General features: G+C 44.9%; 1 protein-coding gene and 1 long non-coding RNA gene across 2 annotated transcripts; both read right to left on the bottom strand.

The window, feature by feature from the left end:
- Positions 1-774: 774 nt before the first annotated feature.
- Positions 775-8,075, bottom strand: lox (lysyl oxidase). Its single transcript, XM_004072942.4, has 7 exons — positions 7,535-8,075; positions 5,517-5,625; positions 4,425-4,556; positions 3,956-4,112; positions 3,397-3,492; positions 1,732-1,847; positions 775-1,318 (listed from the first exon to the last, which is right to left on the bottom strand). The coding sequence occupies exons 1-7, from the start codon at positions 8,037-8,039 to the stop codon at positions 1,312-1,314; spliced, it is 1,122 nt and encodes a 373-aa protein (XP_004072990.1). The 5' UTR covers positions 8,040-8,075; the 3' UTR covers positions 775-1,311.
- Positions 8,076-15,804: 7,729 nt separating this feature from the next.
- LOC105354814 lies at positions 15,805-16,217 on the bottom strand. Its single transcript, XR_909371.2, has 2 exons — positions 16,177-16,217; positions 15,805-16,096 (listed from the first exon to the last, which is right to left on the bottom strand). It is a non-coding gene; the product is annotated as an uncharacterized LOC105354814 (long non-coding RNA).
- Between the last annotated feature and the right edge of the window lie 1,534 nt (positions 16,218-17,751).

Raw genomic sequence — 17,751 nt, 5'->3', positions numbered from 1 at the left:
GTATATACAGTATATGGCTTTAAATCACCTTTGGCACACTAAAGAACAAAACGTTTATGAAAAAATTCTCCAATCTCAAAGTAAGAGGACTGGATCTCTAAGGCACCACCTCTCCTTGTTGGTTACGCCCATTTCATGACGTCATCCAGGAGCCTGCCTCAGCATTGTGTTTCGCCCATGAAAACAAACATCTGAACTTTTGCAAAGATGGATGTGCATATTGCGCATGGAAATGAAAATCACCGCTAGCTCTGTGGAGAAAGTGGGTGTGTCTTAGTCTGGGGGCGGAGCTGCCAGCGTAGACTCTTCCTGGAAGGGGTGATTCCTCTCAAACCTACATCATAATGTGAGGACCCGCTCATTTTGTTAGATTGGGAGGGGCTGGTGCTCAGAGAGCAGGTTTTTAGAGGAATATTTAAAAATGTGTGAATGGATCAAAATACCACCTTGGTGTTGTTTATAGTGAATAATTAACATTATAATACACTTAAAATCTTAAAAAGTTGATTCTCCATGGTATAGGTCCTTTAAAACCTCAATGTAAAGGTGGGCCATCTAAGTTGGCTTTATGGAGGGATTCATGTGGGGACCATGTTAGGAGCACAAGGGCTTCGCCCACAGCTGAGGGCTGATTTTGTTAAAAAACAAGTGGGAGCTGCAACTCCTTAATGTAATAGAGAGGGACACTGGCCAGAAAAGTCTGAACTTCTTCCAGTCCGTGTTCGCACACACCATCACAAAAGACCAATTAAGGGAAACTCAAAGACTTCTGGAAAAAATGTGCAGAAATGTTTACTGTTTTCAAAGAAAAATAGAAAATGAACATTTTTTAGGAGGTCGTAAGGCAGAGAGAGAACATGCAGAGAGAGAAGATATTCAGTGAAAGTAATAGATCAAACATCATCTCACTTATTACATAAATATAATTATAAGCAAACATGTTTCAGGATGAACAAATACTAGTAGGGGCAGTTCATTAATGTGTCAGACCCCAAATGTATCCATAGCAACAGTAGAACTGAATCCAAGTCTGTCTTCTATAAGACTCATTTTTATGGTAGACTTTCATTTAATTTAGTTTCAAACGCGTCAAAAGCAGAAAGTGAAATAGCAGAACGGTAGCTGTCGTACTGAAAAGTCTCTGATCAGAGGAACACAGTCCTGAAGAACCGGATCAGGATCCAGGGTGTTCAGACACACCGTGACGGACGGAGCTCGCACTCCTGAGGTTCATGATGCTATCCAGACCAGCCTTTCGAGTCCTGAAGCTCCGCCTCTGCACCACCTTCAGGCTCTGCTGACACCTGCACCTCAGTAACTGAACAGAGACAAACATGATGAGTGACAGGCCTCCTGTTTGCTCTCTGGGCTCTCTGAATCCTGTAGACTCAGACAGAAGGGAAGCTCAGGATTTGGCGTTTTCATTAAGTTGGTCTGAATTTTGAGACGGCCGGGCGAACCCTGAGCAGGACCTGCCCTGAAAGCCCCTTTTCTGTCAGTGGTTCCAGACCAGGCAGACGTCTTAGCTGTAAGATGTCAATCAAAGGGTTTTCCACAGCATTGCTGCTAACCAGTTCCCAGCTGTAGGCCTTGCAGGGTCACAGGTTGACCTTTGTTTCAGGTAATTAGAGACTCAAATCCAACAAAGTCTCATTTTAAGTGGGAAGGTGCTCCAGAGACATGGAAGCCTGAGCTCAGATTAAGTCATTGTAGGAAGTTGGCCATTCTTACCCTGTCATGGTGCACCCGGACACGTGCGCCGCCGTGCCCGTGTACTGCACGTCACATTGAGCCACGTTGTTGTTAAAGTTGGATTCTGGAACCTGCTGCCTTGGGTTTACGGTCACCTGTCAGGATGACAGAATCCTTCTGTTTGCAAGTGTCAGAATAACAAATTATTCAATTAATAGTATAATAATAGATTGGATTGGACTTTTCAAGACACTCAAAGCACTTACATTGTGTCCATTATTCATTCACTCCTCATTCATACTTGGTGATGGTAAACTACTGTTGTAGCCACAGCTGCCCTGGGGCAGACTGACAGAGGCGTGGCTGCCAGTTCACGCCTACGGCCCCTCTGACCATCACCGGGATCATTCATGCGCATACACACACCAGTGGAGACAGACTAGAGGCAAGGAGGGTGAAGTGTCTTGCCCAAGGACACAATGACAGTTGGCTGGGGGGGAGCAGGGATCGAACCGCCGACCCTTTGATTGGACGACGCGCTCAACCGCCTGAGCCACTGCCGCCCAATAATTGTTAATAATAATTGTTGAAAAACATGAAATATTGATTTGGAGACACCAAAACCTGCGACATGATTAACATTTTGCTCATATGCTTCAACCAACTGAAGCCAATTCAGCCACTTTTGCACAGTACAGATGTCATTATTTTGAAGTCACTGCAAGTGGGGTCTCCCGCACCCCTCATCCGGGCATGGAGTTGGATTTCTCGCCGGACGGCGTCCGGCGCCATACAGAAGGCGGGTCATCGGAGGGGGCCAGGTACAGCTGGTACCTAGCAGCTGACTTGGAAGTGGTGCGGTCCGAGGGAATCCGACTGTTTGATGAAAACAAAGCATGGCGAGTACGGGAGCTGACCGTGGTACTGATGTGATTTCTGCTCAGTTTTCCAAATGCCAAAGTGAAGAAATTCAAGAAAGGGCGGGTTCACGTGTTCTTTGTGGTCTATTCGTACTTCTTGCTTGGTTTTAACGAGATTCATTTGCAATATAATCTGTGAAAATATCACGTAAAGACCACAATTTTTATTTACTTTACCACATATGTTCATGTATGACCAATTTTAATCCGTGCAACATGTGCAAATTGTACGAAGTGGCTGTTTGACACGATATTTAGATGTGATGATATCCCGCAGTTTAATCACACCCATTTTTAGAATATTGAGGCTTCATCCGTTTCACAATACATTTATTTATACTGATTCTTTCTACTTTTCCTGTTTTTCTTTCTTGTTGGTTAGATCTTTAATTCAGTACTTAAATTAAGATTCATCCCGCTGAATTCCCTTTTATCCCTTGTGCTATCCTAGACATTTTAACATTGGGAGTTGGGTCATCTAGACGCGCTGATCTTCACTGGTGTCCATGGATTACATGAAATCTTTCCACCTTTATCCACCTTTGTCATGGTAGGGACAACACGTCAATGGTCATCTTGACCCCATAGGACAGCACAAGGGTTACGGTGCTGGTGGAGCCAACCCAGCAACTGTTACCTCCTGATCAGGTCTGTTTCTAAAATGTGCTCTCAAAATAAAAGTGGATTGAATTTAAAGCTAGAACAGTGTCATGTCATTGTTATAAAGAACTTTAGTTATGAACACAAAACCCATTTTGATGTCAAGCTGTGCCATAATCGGGACCTTGAGGATGTATCTTCCAGGCGCCACGTCGGTGATGTCGATCCACTGACAGTCAATGTCGGAGTTGTACGTGTCGTAACATCCTGGACTCAAACCCTGAACGCAAACAGGAAAGAAGATCACACACACAAAAAAACAGCTTTAGTTTTATAGATTTGAAAAAACTTTGAAGTGATAATATTTTTGCACCAAAGAATGCCTCAAAGTCAGGAATCACTCATGGAATGTAATAGTAATAACAATGATGGATTGGATTTTCCTGCGCGAACAATGTGTCCATTATTCATTCACTCCTCGTTCATACTTGGTGATGTGATGTGGCCACAGCTGCCCTGGGGCATGGCTGTCAGAATGTGTCTGCGGCCCCTCTGACCCTCTGACATTAATGCACATTCACACACCAGTGGATCCATACTGGAGGCAGGGAGGGTGAAGTGTCTTGCCCAAGGACACAACAACGGTTTGGCTGGGGAGAGCGGGGATCGAACCGCTGAACCTCCGATCATTGGCCACCCTGCCGCCCAGTGCTGTCCTAATCTGTTTGGCAGGTGGAGCGCACCTGGCTGTGGGAGGTGCAGGCAAAGCGGCGGTAGTATCCGGGGTCACAGGAAGTGTCCTCCAGGCAGAAGCTGGCCTTGTGGCCCTCGGCCACCTGCTGTTGGGTGCGCGAGTCCAGCAGCTCGTAGAGGCTGAACTCGTCCATGCTGTGGTAGTGACTGAAGCACAGAGAAACACGCCGATGAAGAGGAGGAGCAACCAAAGCCACCAAATGTTTGCCCCATCACTATGATGTGTTACTTTTATGCCGACTTTAAAAGAAATGAGACTAGCTTCAACATCCATTCTGTCCTAAGTGCTTAGAATTAAAGACCACAAGAAACATTAGCCTACGTCTAATAAAATGTGAAGTTGTTCCAGTCTGGTTCAGGCGATTCCAAAGAAGTAATGGTCTTGAATAATGATGGAACGGGATAATGATGGAAACGCCACCCACATCTCCACCCCTGACAGGTGAAGCAAGTACTTACTTATGGCAGCTGTGCCACTCCCAGGCATATCGAGGTTTGCTGGGCAGGAAGTCTGCCGTTCCCTGGTTCTTCACCCTCTGGGGGAACCTCAGCAGAACCCTGGTGTCGTAGTCCCTCGCATAACGAGCCGAGCTGGTCCCAGACAAGAAGCAGAGAGAGATGAAAGCTTTTTACTTCTTCACTTCTCATCATCAGCACTCATACGGATAACAGAAACTCAAATTTGAAGTTAATGCCTGCTGGATGACTTTTTGCCTTGTGATTTTCTGATCATTCAAGTTATATCAGGAAAATGATTCATGAGAGTGATATTTGTTCCAGTCTTGTGTAATCACTCTAAAACGTTCTTTTACAGACTAGAGCCTCATTGCCACTGAGCGGAATGGCACGGTCCAGTCTGGTTTAGAATGGTTCAGGTAATTCAAGTGAGCGTTTCCACTTAAAGTTTGACCGCCATGGCCCAGAGTTAACCAATTAGTAGCTTTGCACCATGGTGTTGCCACTACAGCAAAAGCGAAGCAATCAACAAAAATAACAACGGAGGTCGTCCAGCAGCACGTTTTCCCGCTTGGCTTTTGATTTTTTGTATCTACAAGTCATTCAAAGAGGAATGCGCTGGTGCTGGTTTGGCGCTTTCTTTTGTCAGAATGACCTCCTGCCAATCAAATAACTGGTCCATTCCATTTTTCTTTGGACCTACAACCAAAAGGGGGCAAAAAGTCGTATGGTTCGGCCGGGGTTATTAACAAATTTCTGAATACATCTGCACGGTATTCATGGTTGCACGGTGGTGCAGTGGTTAGCGCTATTGCCTCACAGCAAGAAAGCCCCTGGTTAAAGTCCCAGCTGGGGGACCTGAAACAGAAGATCAATGGGGACCTTTCTGTGTGGAGTTTGCATGTTTTCCCCATGCATGTGTGGGTTTTCTCTGGGGACTCGGGCTTCCTCCCACCATCCAAAAACATGCTTAGGCTAATTTTTCATGGTGTGATTGTGACCCTGTGACAGATCTGATTGGGAGTGGGACCTGGACCCCACAAGATAGCACAAGGAACAACAACAAGGAACTTTTGCAACGGCGTGGAACCTTACGAAGAGAGGCAGTTTTCCTCTGCCGCGCAGCGCAGGTTGTACATTGGCGCCCTCTGGATGTAGGTGGCGATCTGGATGTAGGTCGGATCAGGAACCAAGTCCGGCAACCCTGCGATCAAAGCAAAGCCGTCCATGAAGGGTTATTCCTGTAGAGAGGCTCAATAAATCTCGGGTAAAAAAAAAACAACTTGTCAGCTGTCAGTCATGTTCCTGCTAGTGACCACACCCCCAACCCTTCACCTAACCATTATGAGTTACCAACTAGGAGTGCAGCCTCTTGATTGACATGCGGCATCCCCAGCTGTAAAATTTTGTTGTAAGCATTATCAAATTACTAACAGGTTTTTCCCGGCCACTTCTCTGTTTTCAATAAAGGCAAGGGCTTTGCCCATCTTATTTATATTTATTGATTGCAGTCAAGCGCTCTCGTCTCACAGCAGATGCTGTTTTTCAATCCTGGCGAGACCTTGTCTGTGTGTAGGTTGGATGCTTTCCTCGTGCATGTGTGGATTTTCTCTGGGTGCTCTGGCTTCATCCCACAGTTCAAACACATGTTAAAAAAGGTAATTGGTGATTGTGAATTGTCCCTTGGTGTGAATACGAGAGAGTGTGATTGTCAAACTGTTCAGGGTGTACCCCCGCCAATGCTCAAATTAGGGGGTTAGGCTCCGGCAACATTGTGACCCCGAAATAGATTAGGCAGGTTTGGAAGATGGATGGATGGCTTTATTCAAAGTAATCTCTATTCTCATAATCTCTGACCTCACCCATAATTGCAAACAGAGAAAAGGGCAAAGTGGGTTGAGCATAATGACTACAGTCGTTCCAAAATTTGGCAATTAGGTGGGACGGAGTAAAGTAAAAATGTATGAGTCCAATCACTGGTCCACCCACCTGCCAATCAAACAAACAAACGCATCTCTTTTTGTAAATTCAATTATGGAACATGGGCTCTGGGTTTCATTCACTAATAAACCGTTTATGTCTGAGTTGAAAGCTGGCAAAATGATATGGCAAATGATGAAGTGGCATGCAGAGGAGCTGTTACTGTTTAATGTGCTATCATTCAGGTTTTTTTTATTTTGACTAAAAACTGTATCATCATAATTAAAAGACCACTGGGAACGCTTTTAATGTAGTTGATTAAAGGGGGACTTTAAGATAAATCAACAACAAATCAATGTTTACGGTATTCAAATATTTTGTCTGATCAATAATAAACTTAATGATGACAACCAAATTTCTATTTTTACTATCCAAAAACCTTTGTAAAGGTTAACTGCTGTAGAGACCCTTAATAGGTAGTTTTATATTTACATTAAACATCAAACATGATAAAGATGTCATTTAAAGTTATTTTAGCTTCTATAATAATTAACCACCAATTGTGAAATCTTCATATAGCAACAATTTTTACAGATGATTAAAAAGAAATTCATAAAAGCAAAAAATACGACAAAGGCTGGCTCCAGGTACCAAACGACATCACCATGACAACCACAAAAGCATCATGTCAGCAGAGATGCTGAACCTCTTCTGTCCAGGGCATGCACAGAAACATCAAACTTCAAACAAAACAGATAACAGTTTTTGATCATTTTGGATCAAAGTATGACATCACAGCTGTAGTCCTGACGTCAAGGGGATACCTGGAAGTGGGGGGCGTTCCGGGCTGCAGCTTTAACCGGTTTGTGTGTTTTTCTCGTGAGTTTTTGAAATCTAAAATCCGTTCTTTTCTCAAAAGTCTCACTTGAAAAATCAGGAACGTGGAACTGAAATATCTGGAGTTTTTAGACACAAATCACAACAAACAGCTGTTTGGATGTTTACAATCAATGCAGAATTTTAAATTCTGGATGTGAAACGAAACTGTTCGTTTGTCCACTCTGACTTTTATTCTTTGAGTTACTTAATTTTGTTCCAAAGTTGTATATGAAACCAGACTTTAAAGAGTATTATTTAGTCAATTGAATCTCCCTCCCTGTCAGAATCGTTCTGGTTCTGAATCGGATCCGTACCGTTCTGGTGGTATCTGGTCCCGTATCCGTGGCGCTGCGGGCTCCGCATTCGCGGTCTGTAGTAGGAGTCGTAGTAGTTGTAGTAAGGGTTGTTGTAGCCTTGCTGCTTGTACGGGTTGTACGGATCATCTCCCACCATCATGTCCTCTCGGTTCACCGCGGGAGCGTCGCCGCCAGCGGCAGCCTGAGGCGCCTGCTGCCGCGCCAGCACGCGTAATTGCGCGGAGCTGCTGGAGGCGGGGACGCGCGGAGATCCCCGGGACGCAGCGGTATCGTTGTTGTTGCGGACCACGACAACGGCGTCGTCGCTGCTGGGGGGCTCTGTCTGCCTCCTCGAAGCCGGACGGTACCGGGAGCCGCGGCTCAGGATGCTGAAGACCTGCCCGTTGTGTTGCCATGTCAACCCACGCCGGAGCGCGTCCTCAGCTGCTTCCTGCGCGCAGGCATCGCGCAGGAAAACACAAAACTGAGCAAAAAAGAGCAGCAAAGAAGAGGACAGCTTCATGATATTGTTAGAGTGAGGAGCTGCTGTGCAGCTCTGAGCTCCAGGTCACTGTACAGGCGGGGGGAGGACAGGGGGGAGGACTTTGAATGAAACAGCCTTCTGTAGTTTCTTGATTTTAACTCTTATTGACCCTTCAGCTGGTAAAACATTTGATACCTGCAGAAGAGTATGTACAGCTTTAACCCTTGTGCTATCTTAGATGATATTGACGTGTTCTCCCTACCATGACAAAGGTGGATAAAGGTGGAAAGATTTCATGTTATCCATGGACACCAGTAAAGATCACAAATCATTGAAGAAAAAAGGTTCAGCGCACTGTCTATTGGGTCTAGATGACCCAACTCCCAACGTTAAAGTGCCTAGGATAGCACAAGGGTTACATTACGTCCAATCAGCCAATTTTTGTTCTATGAATGAAAATGTCAAGCTAAGACATCAAGTGTCTGTCTGTCCGTCCGTCTGCCTGCCTGTCTGTCCAATCTTAACCAGAAGATAATTTAAATCAAATTGAAGCAAACAGTTGTCTCTTAAACATTGACAGTAGTCAGTGTTGCTTGATGGAGTCGCAGTTTTCCAGCCCAAATGTTAATCAGTGATTAATTAGCCGTAATTAGCATTTGTGATTGAAAGTCCAACTTTGAGACATTTTTAATGGTATTACATCCACCATTTTTCCAGTTAATCAGCATAAACCAGGGGGGAAACTGCCCAATGGCAACACTGATAACATTATAGTGGTAAATGATAAATCAATGGTAAGTAAAATATAGGAATGTTTCTTTGGTCATAGTTAATCTATTTTCATGAAGCCACTAAAAACAGAAAAGCAGAAAAAACACGAGGCTGATAAAAGCACAAGTTCTGTGGCACAGATTTACTTTCAGCTATTATGACAGTCACTGAACTTTATTTACATGGAAAAAATAAATAAAATAAAACTGGACTGAACAACCATGATGAGGCAATAAAGTCACAGATTCTGCTAAAGCTGAGTTTGGTCTGTAATCTTCATCATAACACCTCATTTATGAGAGACGGAGTGTAAAAATAGATTCCAGGAAATCACATTGAATGGGCATGGAAACTGAGGCAAAGAGATATTAGCTTTCCTGTTTTATCAGCTTTCTTCCAACCAGTCTGATGGTAGAGACCCCCACCCCTCCAGCTAGACTAAAGCTGCTGTCACTCTGCTGATCCGGTGTGGTCAGATGAGGCTTTTCATAAATAAACAGCCACGGTTTCAGGAGGATGTTTAGTCATTTTGGTGCGATCATCATATTTATGATATGAAATCTGAGGCTCCTGAAGCCATTTGATCAAACATAATGAGATTTACTTCTGCAGAATTTTACAGCATTTGATTCAAAAACCCATCCCTGTCCACAAACACACCACTGCGGATCAAAGCATTATTAGAAAACCGAGCAGAAGCCGACACAACCAGGAGGACATTCTGATCTGAATCTGCAGTGACACATCTGCAGGAAAAAGCTGCAGTTGTAACGACTCTTTGTCTTTAACTCCTCTTCACTGAGGTGAGATCTTTTTTGGTCTCCTTACTCTCACAGCAGTAATTTCAGCATCTCTGAGGTCAGTAGAACCCTCTAAATATACACCCAGGTCTGAAGCGGCTGCGTTCACACTCTGAGCTGCTCATAGAGATTTTCTGATGCAGCTTTTGTGAAAGCGTGAAGAGGATTAACGGCTACTCAGAACGCTCTGCATCTAACGCACTCAGGATGTATATCTGTAAACAAATTTATCCCAAACCAAATCTGTGTTTTTGTTGATGAGATCAAAACGTGTAAACCGAGTCGCTCCAGCAGGAACCGCTTCTTCTGTAAATGCTTCAAGCAGCCTTTGTTTGGTTTAATGGAAAAGTGAGCTTGTTCTCCTGCTGAGCGCTCCGGATGCTTTAAAAACTGGAATTGAGGTATTTGTAAACGAGGAGTTTCCTCTGCACAGCAAAAAACGCACACTGACCCCCTGGGGAGGCCACAAACTCCTCCAATGAGCAACGTAAAAAAAAGCAAAGCATCAATTATGTCCAATCACGTGAGGCGTTCACTGACCTGAAGGTCACAGAATGACGGAGCTGATCAATAATCTTACTTTTTTGGTTTAAGAGACGTCCCAGTTGAATCAGTGCTTCTTACAAATTTTCCAATTGTAAGGGATGCCACAATTCTGAGTGTGAAACCGAACCGTATTTTGCACCATTGAACCAGATGGTGGAGAAAGTAGTTCGCTGCATCCCTACAGCGTACCGTCAGGTCTTCGCTGAAAGTGTAAAACACGTATTTAAATGTAAGCAGAAAATTTAGGAAATACTTAGTATTTATTGTTTTATTGCATTACACGTTTAATATAAAACAACTAAAATATGTTTCTTTATTGTTACTTGATAGTTAGCTAATTATAAGGACCCTACAGCACCAAGCCAAAGAAGGGCCCACAACCACCAAGGGAAGGAAGAAAGCATGTTCGGAAAGCCCTCAGGACTTGTGGACACCCCAACTGGGTTTTGCCAAATCCCAACAATCGTGGAAACATGAAACAAAAGAACAAGAGCCAATCAGGAGGATGTTGTCATTTCTCAGCTCACCAGCCTGGCAGAAAAACTAAAAAGGATTTTCAACCAACACAACATCCCTGTCCACTTCATATCTGTGAACACCCTCAGGCAAAATTTGGTTCCTCCCAAGGACGTAATTCTTAGTTATAAACAGAGTAATGTGGTGTACTCCATCCATTACAATAACGACTACAATGAACAGTACATCGGGGAAACCAAACAGCCCTTGCAAAAAAGGCTGTACCAAGATTGCAGGGCCAACTCCAACGGAACTGAGACCACAGTACTCCTCCATTTAAAGGTAACTCTCCACTCCTTTGTGGACGAGGATGTCCCCATCCCTAGCTCGGAAGGGGACATCCTTCCATCTACAACAGCCTGTTGAAACCATTGGCAGTATATATCACAGGACATACTGACTCCTCCCCCTTGCATTCCAAACAGGAAGTACCCGCTGGCTCCAAGAAGTCAAAGTCCAATAGACTTATAGATTAATAAACAGCTGTTGCCATTCTGCCATTCTATTAGAAAAAAGCACCATTCTTGCTCTGATACCTTTTTCTTAACATTGTCCTGCTAATCCTAATTTTTCATGATATTTTTTTCTTTATCGCAAGTTATTCAAGTTAAAAACTGACCAAACAGATGCATCAGTAAAAGCATGTGCTACCCACTGGCGGCAGTAGTTGCCCTAGAAACGTGACTCAGAGCAACTTGGACCAATCAATGTCAACTGGATCCAAAAGGCAGTGCTCGTATCGTGGAAAAACAGCCGCTTCATTTTGCTGGAGCCGGATGTAAGGCCTTTTCATGGGTCACACCCACTTTGTCCAGGTAATTTATGAATGTCAACACTTGAAACCCAAAAAAGGACAGACCACATCCCCTTAGATCCTCAGCATGGGAATGTGCTCAACAGAAGGGGATCAACTGTCCCCCTGCCTCCCCTCGACCAAGGACAATAGACAGTCAACGACCACTATCACAGCTTCTCTTGACTTCGGCCCAGGGACCCTAACAAACTAACTTTAGCATTCTGTTTGCCGGTGTCACCAAAAGTAAAAACCAAACTCTCATGCCAGCACCACTGCAGGATTGAAAAAGCCTCTTGGGTAAGAGGTAAATTTCTTCTATAAAAAACCAGGTCCAAATGACCCTGATTTAAGAACGGACAAATGAGAACCTTCACTTAAAAGTTAAAAAGGATTTTTCTAAATTTTGTAGTTTGTGTTTTGTAATACGCAAATCATTTAATAAACCGACTCAGAGCCGTGATCCAAAAATCAAGGTTTGAATGGAATCATGGGGAAAGAGCTTCCTTAAGTGATTGTCGAGTTAACGAGACCGGAGTGATTTTTGAATCTCACTCAAACTTGACTGTTTTCATGCCTGAACATAGAAAAGCAGGGCTGCATCTCCTCGTCTCCTGAGTCTCTCAGTGAGAAGCTGCTGCTGTTTCCACAGAACCCTTCTTCCATCCTCATCACTTCTGACTATTCTTTTTTCTTACACATCACACTAAATGTTCCATTCTGATGATTTTGCTCCATGACTTTCAGGTTGCGATTCCTTTGATCTCAACAGTTTTTCAGTTCACCTCATTGTATTTAGAAGTCTGGATCCCGTTTCTTCTCTGTGTGATGGAGTTTAGGTTGGTGGACGAATAGATGAAATCTGATTTGAAGAGACATTGCTGTGTTTATTTTGTGGTTTACTCAGAATAATCTGGTTTAGCAGTTTTTTTCCTATTACTAAGACACATTCTCCAAAGCCAATTTCACCAAACACGATTTTCAGAATATAGGCCAACCATACAAAATACTCGACTGTCGAGTTAAAGCTCACTTTGAGGTCACAATGAAGACTGTCGTCAAAACAAGCAAACACACAGCAAACGCAACAGACTATACAAGAAAGAATGGTAACAACCCCACACACCCACCTACACACCCACTTTTACCCCACAAAAAATGAGAGTTAGTTCGTTTTCAGGACTTCTTTTTTTATTTGTACTGCAAGCCCAGGTTCACACTAATTGCACCTCACCATGTTATCTCTGTGCCGGGTCAGACCAGAGGACTTCATCCACATCACATGCAAGTTCATCCCAGCCACAAAACAGGAAAAAACTGATCTTGTGTGCCCTCATCCAGCCTTGACAAGAAACAATTGAATCTGTGAATTCAATAAGGGCCCAAGTCCAAGAGGTTTGTTTTTTTCCGGGAAATGAATTTAATTGCATAGCTTAAAGGGAGACCACGCCAAATGATTAATACTTTACCCAGATTTAGCACCAGTTCATAGCTTACAAATGCTATAATAGGAAGCACCTCCCCTTTATCGTTTCAGAGGACTAGCAAACTAAAGTCTCTGGACTTGGGCCCTTCTTGAATTAAACAGGGGCGCTGCCATATTGGATAACTAGTGCTGCCATCTATGGGATAAAGCTAAACCCATGCAAGAGAGGCCTAAGTCAAGGAATTTGGCACTTAATGCATTTTAAATGTCAAGCATAGTCAATCCATTACAACAGACTTGGTACGTTTTTGCACATAATCAGATAGCTTTTCCCTTGAAGACCATAGAACAGATAATATCTTTATTTTGAAAAAATTGTGGACTTGGGCCCCTTTTGCACTAACTGATTCAATTGAATAGTCATCACAAGGCGCGTCCATGGCCTGCAACAGGTTTTCTTGAGTCTATGGTTGTCTCTTGTAAACCTTTCAATGTCAAGCAGAAAACCTTCATTCATTGGGTCAAGGAATGGAGAACAAAGTGGAAGGAAGCTAATACAAATTGGGGATTTGTGTTGAACTACTGTCTGATGAGCAGACTGTTGTGAAAACTGACATTTCCCCAGAGAACAACAAAATCTTCTTTACCATTTTCTTGTTGAATTTTCATATGAATTATGCCAATTAACCACTTAAACCTGCTGAGTTGAGGATTGACCTTTTGACCCCTCGTTCCTCATGGTCATTCCATAAACCAACATACGGTCAAAAGCCTGAATCTCATCAGAATTCTTGTCCTTAGTCTGGGTCCAGGTCTTGGTGCAGGTCCAGGTCTTAGTGCAGGTCCAGGTCTTGGTGCAGGTTCAGGTCTTGGTGCAGGTTCAGGTCTTGGTGCAGGTTCAGGTCTTGCTCTGTAATCCATCTTTGAAAAGCCTCTCAGTTGTTCCAGAACTGTCCCAAATTCACTGCAGTTGATTTGCAACAAAGTGTCTTCGGTTTTCATCAGTTGTGCATGAATAGTGACTGCCGTGTTGGAACCCAGTTTGAGTTCTGCCTCTTTGTGTTAACTTTTTGCATGTTCTGTGAATGCCAAACGTGCTTTAAGAGCGAGAATTTGTCCTGTATTCAGCAAAGAGTAGACTCAGAGTTTTGCAAACTATGTGTTAACTGCAAATTGTGTTTTCGGTTTAGACCAAAGAGTGATGTTTTTAAAAATCAAGTTAAAGCAGCTGATGGACTGGTTTGGGGAATGACACTTAGGATTTTAGCAATTGGGAAGTTCAAAATTCAGTCATGCTCAGGTTTGATCCCAATGAACAGGGATCATTGGGATTTAGAGATCATTCAAGATCTCTAAAAAGGCAATATTATTCCAGCAACCCCAGTGACAGTGGCTAAAGCTGGACTAGACAATGGAGTTTAGTTATTAGACGTTGCTTGTAAATAGTTAGTTACCCTGATGGAGGGACGTGGGACTGAGCACCATCGGACGTGCAGGAAGCGCGATGCTGAACCGGGTCTCAGCAGGTTCAGGTCTGCAGCAGAAACTCCAGCTCCTCAATTTCTACGTGATCATCTGCATGTCGCCACGCAGCAGCTGCATGTGTTCAGGTTTTAACCGATTCTTTCATGACTGGAAGAAAACGTGATCTCCAGAAAACGGGCAGCTTTAAACTGCATTTGTGTGAAGATCAAAGGCAAGCCTGGGTTGAGGTATACGAGGTGGCCGCTGCTCGACAATGAGAAGCAGGTGTGGGTCTGATCCCAGCTCCTTTCAGAACTCCATAATGAGGCCTAGATACCTGCGGGGCCTCCTGCACGCAGGAGTCATACCGTCCCATGAAAGCGCCCCACCCCAGCCACCAGACAATGCTGCAGAGACTGGTAATCACCCGCAGAACTGAAATGTAGCAAAGAAACTCCCCAGGCGGGAAATTAGGATCATTAAACCCTTGATGCCTCTGAGCTGAAGGAAACCCTCAAATCCAGCTGTGCGTTAAGAATTACAGCTCTCAGTTTAAGTGGTTATGAATATGAACAGTGAGTCATAAATGTTTTTATTTTGAACACTTTAAAAGCACTTTGTCAAAAAATAAACAGAGAAAGCATGAAATTTAAAAATCACAAACGAGTGCAAGTTGAATTTTAGAATAAAGGCAAAAAGCCACTTGCATTGTTCTTCAAGAACCTTTTTTTGAAACCAAAAAGCAGCAACATTACCGTATAAAGTTAAAAAAAAGAGGAGAATATTTTTTTCATTTATCACTTATCAAAAAAAAGTAAATAAAAGTGAAATATACAACAATGCTGGATAATCACATCCCACAAAAACCCACAAGGGGCTTAACATGTGGCAACCGCCATAATGACTCTATGAGCTTAAAAAACAATACAGTTTAGTAAAAACAATACATATAAAATCACTACATATTCAATTCATGCACTTACATACTTATATCAAACTAAAAAGACATGCCGTATGGAAAAGTAGCATTATTAAGAAGAAACCTTTTTAGAGTTTCTTTTAACCGACTTTGTGAAAGTTCTTTGAAAGAGGAAGGAAGACTGTTCCAAATTTTTACATCCTCTGTATAAGACACTGAACTGTGACTGAGTTATGCCAGAGAAAGGTGCTCTGACAATGCACCACACACAGCCACTACGTACATTTTGTGCATTTTCCATGTATGAAATGTCAGTCTTGCGTGATCCATGCGTGATCTACATCATTCTTAGCCGTTGTGCTATCTTAGATGACCCCACCCTTACATTGACGTGTTCTCCCTACCATGACAAAGGTGGATAAAGGTGGAAAGATTTCATGTAATCCATGGACACCAGTGAAGATCACAAATCATTGAAGAAAAAAGGTTCAGAGCTCTGTGTCATGATTCGAACGAGAGTTCAGGAATGACCCGGATGCTGGAACCCGGAATGAGACTTGACACAACGGTAAGTATTAAGTGGTTTAATCTGAACGTGAGATTGACAGGGCTTCCTTCCTCAGGCAGAGAGGGCGAGAGCAGGCTGGTGGAAATCTTGAGCGGGAATCTCCTCGAGGGTGAACTGCGGCGAGAGCGAGGCTTGAATCCAGACGAGACGAGGCGCAGGCTGGAGGTTACTTGGGATGGCGTGGGCGAAGCTTGAAGCAAGGCGAGGCGAGGCGGCTGGCTGGAGGTTTCAGGGTCGGCGTGACTGCAACGTGGAAGGACTGCGACCAGGTGAGGATCCGGAAGGTTAAAGTCCTGAAGCAGAGCGAAGACAAAAACATGAGCTTGGTTCTTTGAAACTGAGACAACAAACATGAGCTGACCAGACTATGCACCATAGGAGGAACAACGAACTGGCACCGGCTGATGATCCAGGAGGAGCTTATGAAGGAAGGTGTAGATGAGGTGAGTGGATCCAGCTGGTCGCGTGCACACAGGAAGGAGGGGGGAGGAGGGAGTAGCTGCCAGGCCATGACAGTACCCCCCCCTCAACGACCGCCACCAGGCGGTCCAGGGCGACGATCAGGATGGGCAGCATAGAAGTCGTCGATGAGGGTATGGTCCAGGATGAGCGAACGCGAGATCCACGAGCGTTCCTCCGGACCATACCCTTCCCAATCCACCAAAAACTGGACCCCGCGACCCCGACGCCGAACGTCCAAGATCTTGGAGACAGTGAAGGCGGGGGCCCCATCGATGGTACGGGCGGGCGGCGGGGAAGTGGACGGCGGGCACAAAGGGCTCTCGGAAACAGGCTTGATCTGTGACACATGGAATGTGGGGTGTATTTGCAGAGCCGCCGGCAGACGAAGTCGAACACAGGTCGGATTGATGACCCGGTCGATAGTATATGGTCCAATGAACTTGGGCGACAGCTTGCGAGAGGACGCCTGGAGAGGGACATTGCGGGAGGACAGCCACACCTTTTGACCCGGTTGGTATTCGGGACTCACCCCCCTGTGACAGTTGGCAATCTGGCGGTTGTTCTCAGCGGTGCGGACGAGAGCGGCCTTGGTCTGCAGCCAGATCTCCTGACAGCGCTGTAGGTGGAGCTGGACAGAGGGAACCGCCAGATCCAATTCCTGGGAAGGAAACAAGGGGGGTGAGTAGCCCAGCGAGGCTTCAAAAGGTGACCGTCCCGTGGCTGTAGAGGTGTGGGAATTATGGGCATATTCCGCCCAAATCAGATACTTGGACCAGTCAGCATGGTTCTGAGCTGCCAAGCATCTGAGGGCGGCCTCTAGCTCTTGGTTTGCCCGCTCCGCTTGGCCGTTAGCCTGAGGATGGTACCCTGAAGTCAAACTGACCGTGGCCCCCAGGGCGGAGCAGAATGCTTTCCAAACTTGGGAAGTAAACTGGGGGCCACGATCTGACACGATGTCACAAGGGATCCCATGATGTCGGAAGACGTGGTTGACGAGGGTGTCGGCGGTCTCCGTGGCTGTGGGAAGTTGAGGGAGAGGAATAAACTGGGCAGCTTTGGAGAATCTGTCTATGACGGTTAGTATGACAGTATGGCCCTGTGAAGGTGGAAGTCCCGTGATAAAGTCCACCGCTATGTGGGACCAGGGACGGCTAGGGACTGGCAGGGGATGCAGAAGTCCCGAGGGAGGTCTGTTGGAGGTCTTGGAACGGGCACACGTGCTGCAGGCCGCAATGTACTCTTTAACATCGCGTTCCAAGGTAGGCCAGAAAAAACGTCGCTTGAGCAGACGACTGGTGCGATAAACCCCTCCGTGGCAGGCGATACGTGAGGTATGACCCCAGGCGAGGACGTCGGACCTGAGGGAGTCTGGAACATAGAGAGTGCCCGGAGGGCTGGTGACACCGGCGGGGATCTCACTCTGAGCCTGCTGCACTTTGTTTTCGATCTCCCAAGTGAGATTTCCTATGAAACATGACGTTGGCAG

Source organism: Oryzias latipes, chromosome 9, assembly GCF_002234675.1.
Source record: "Oryzias latipes chromosome 9, ASM223467v1".
In the NCBI taxonomy this organism is placed as follows: domain Eukaryota; kingdom Metazoa; phylum Chordata; class Actinopteri; order Beloniformes; family Adrianichthyidae; genus Oryzias; species Oryzias latipes.
This window is presented reverse-complemented; position numbering and strand designations above follow the sequence as displayed.

Bases quoted from the DNA above. Each gene is read 5' to 3' on its own strand.
- lox (XM_004072942.4), bottom strand. From the start codon at position 8,039: ATGAAGCTGTCCTCTTCTTTGCTGCTCTTTTTTGCTCAGTTTTGTGTT. The intron at 4,557-5,516 runs GTAAGGTTCCAC...GTCTGGGACCAG, and splicing joins GAGGAAAACTGCCTCTCTTC to CTCGGCTCGTTATGCGAGGG. The intron at 3,493-3,955 runs GTGCGCTCCACC...GTTTGCGTTCAG, and splicing joins CCTGCACCTCCCACAGCCAG to GGTTTGAGTCCAGGATGTTA.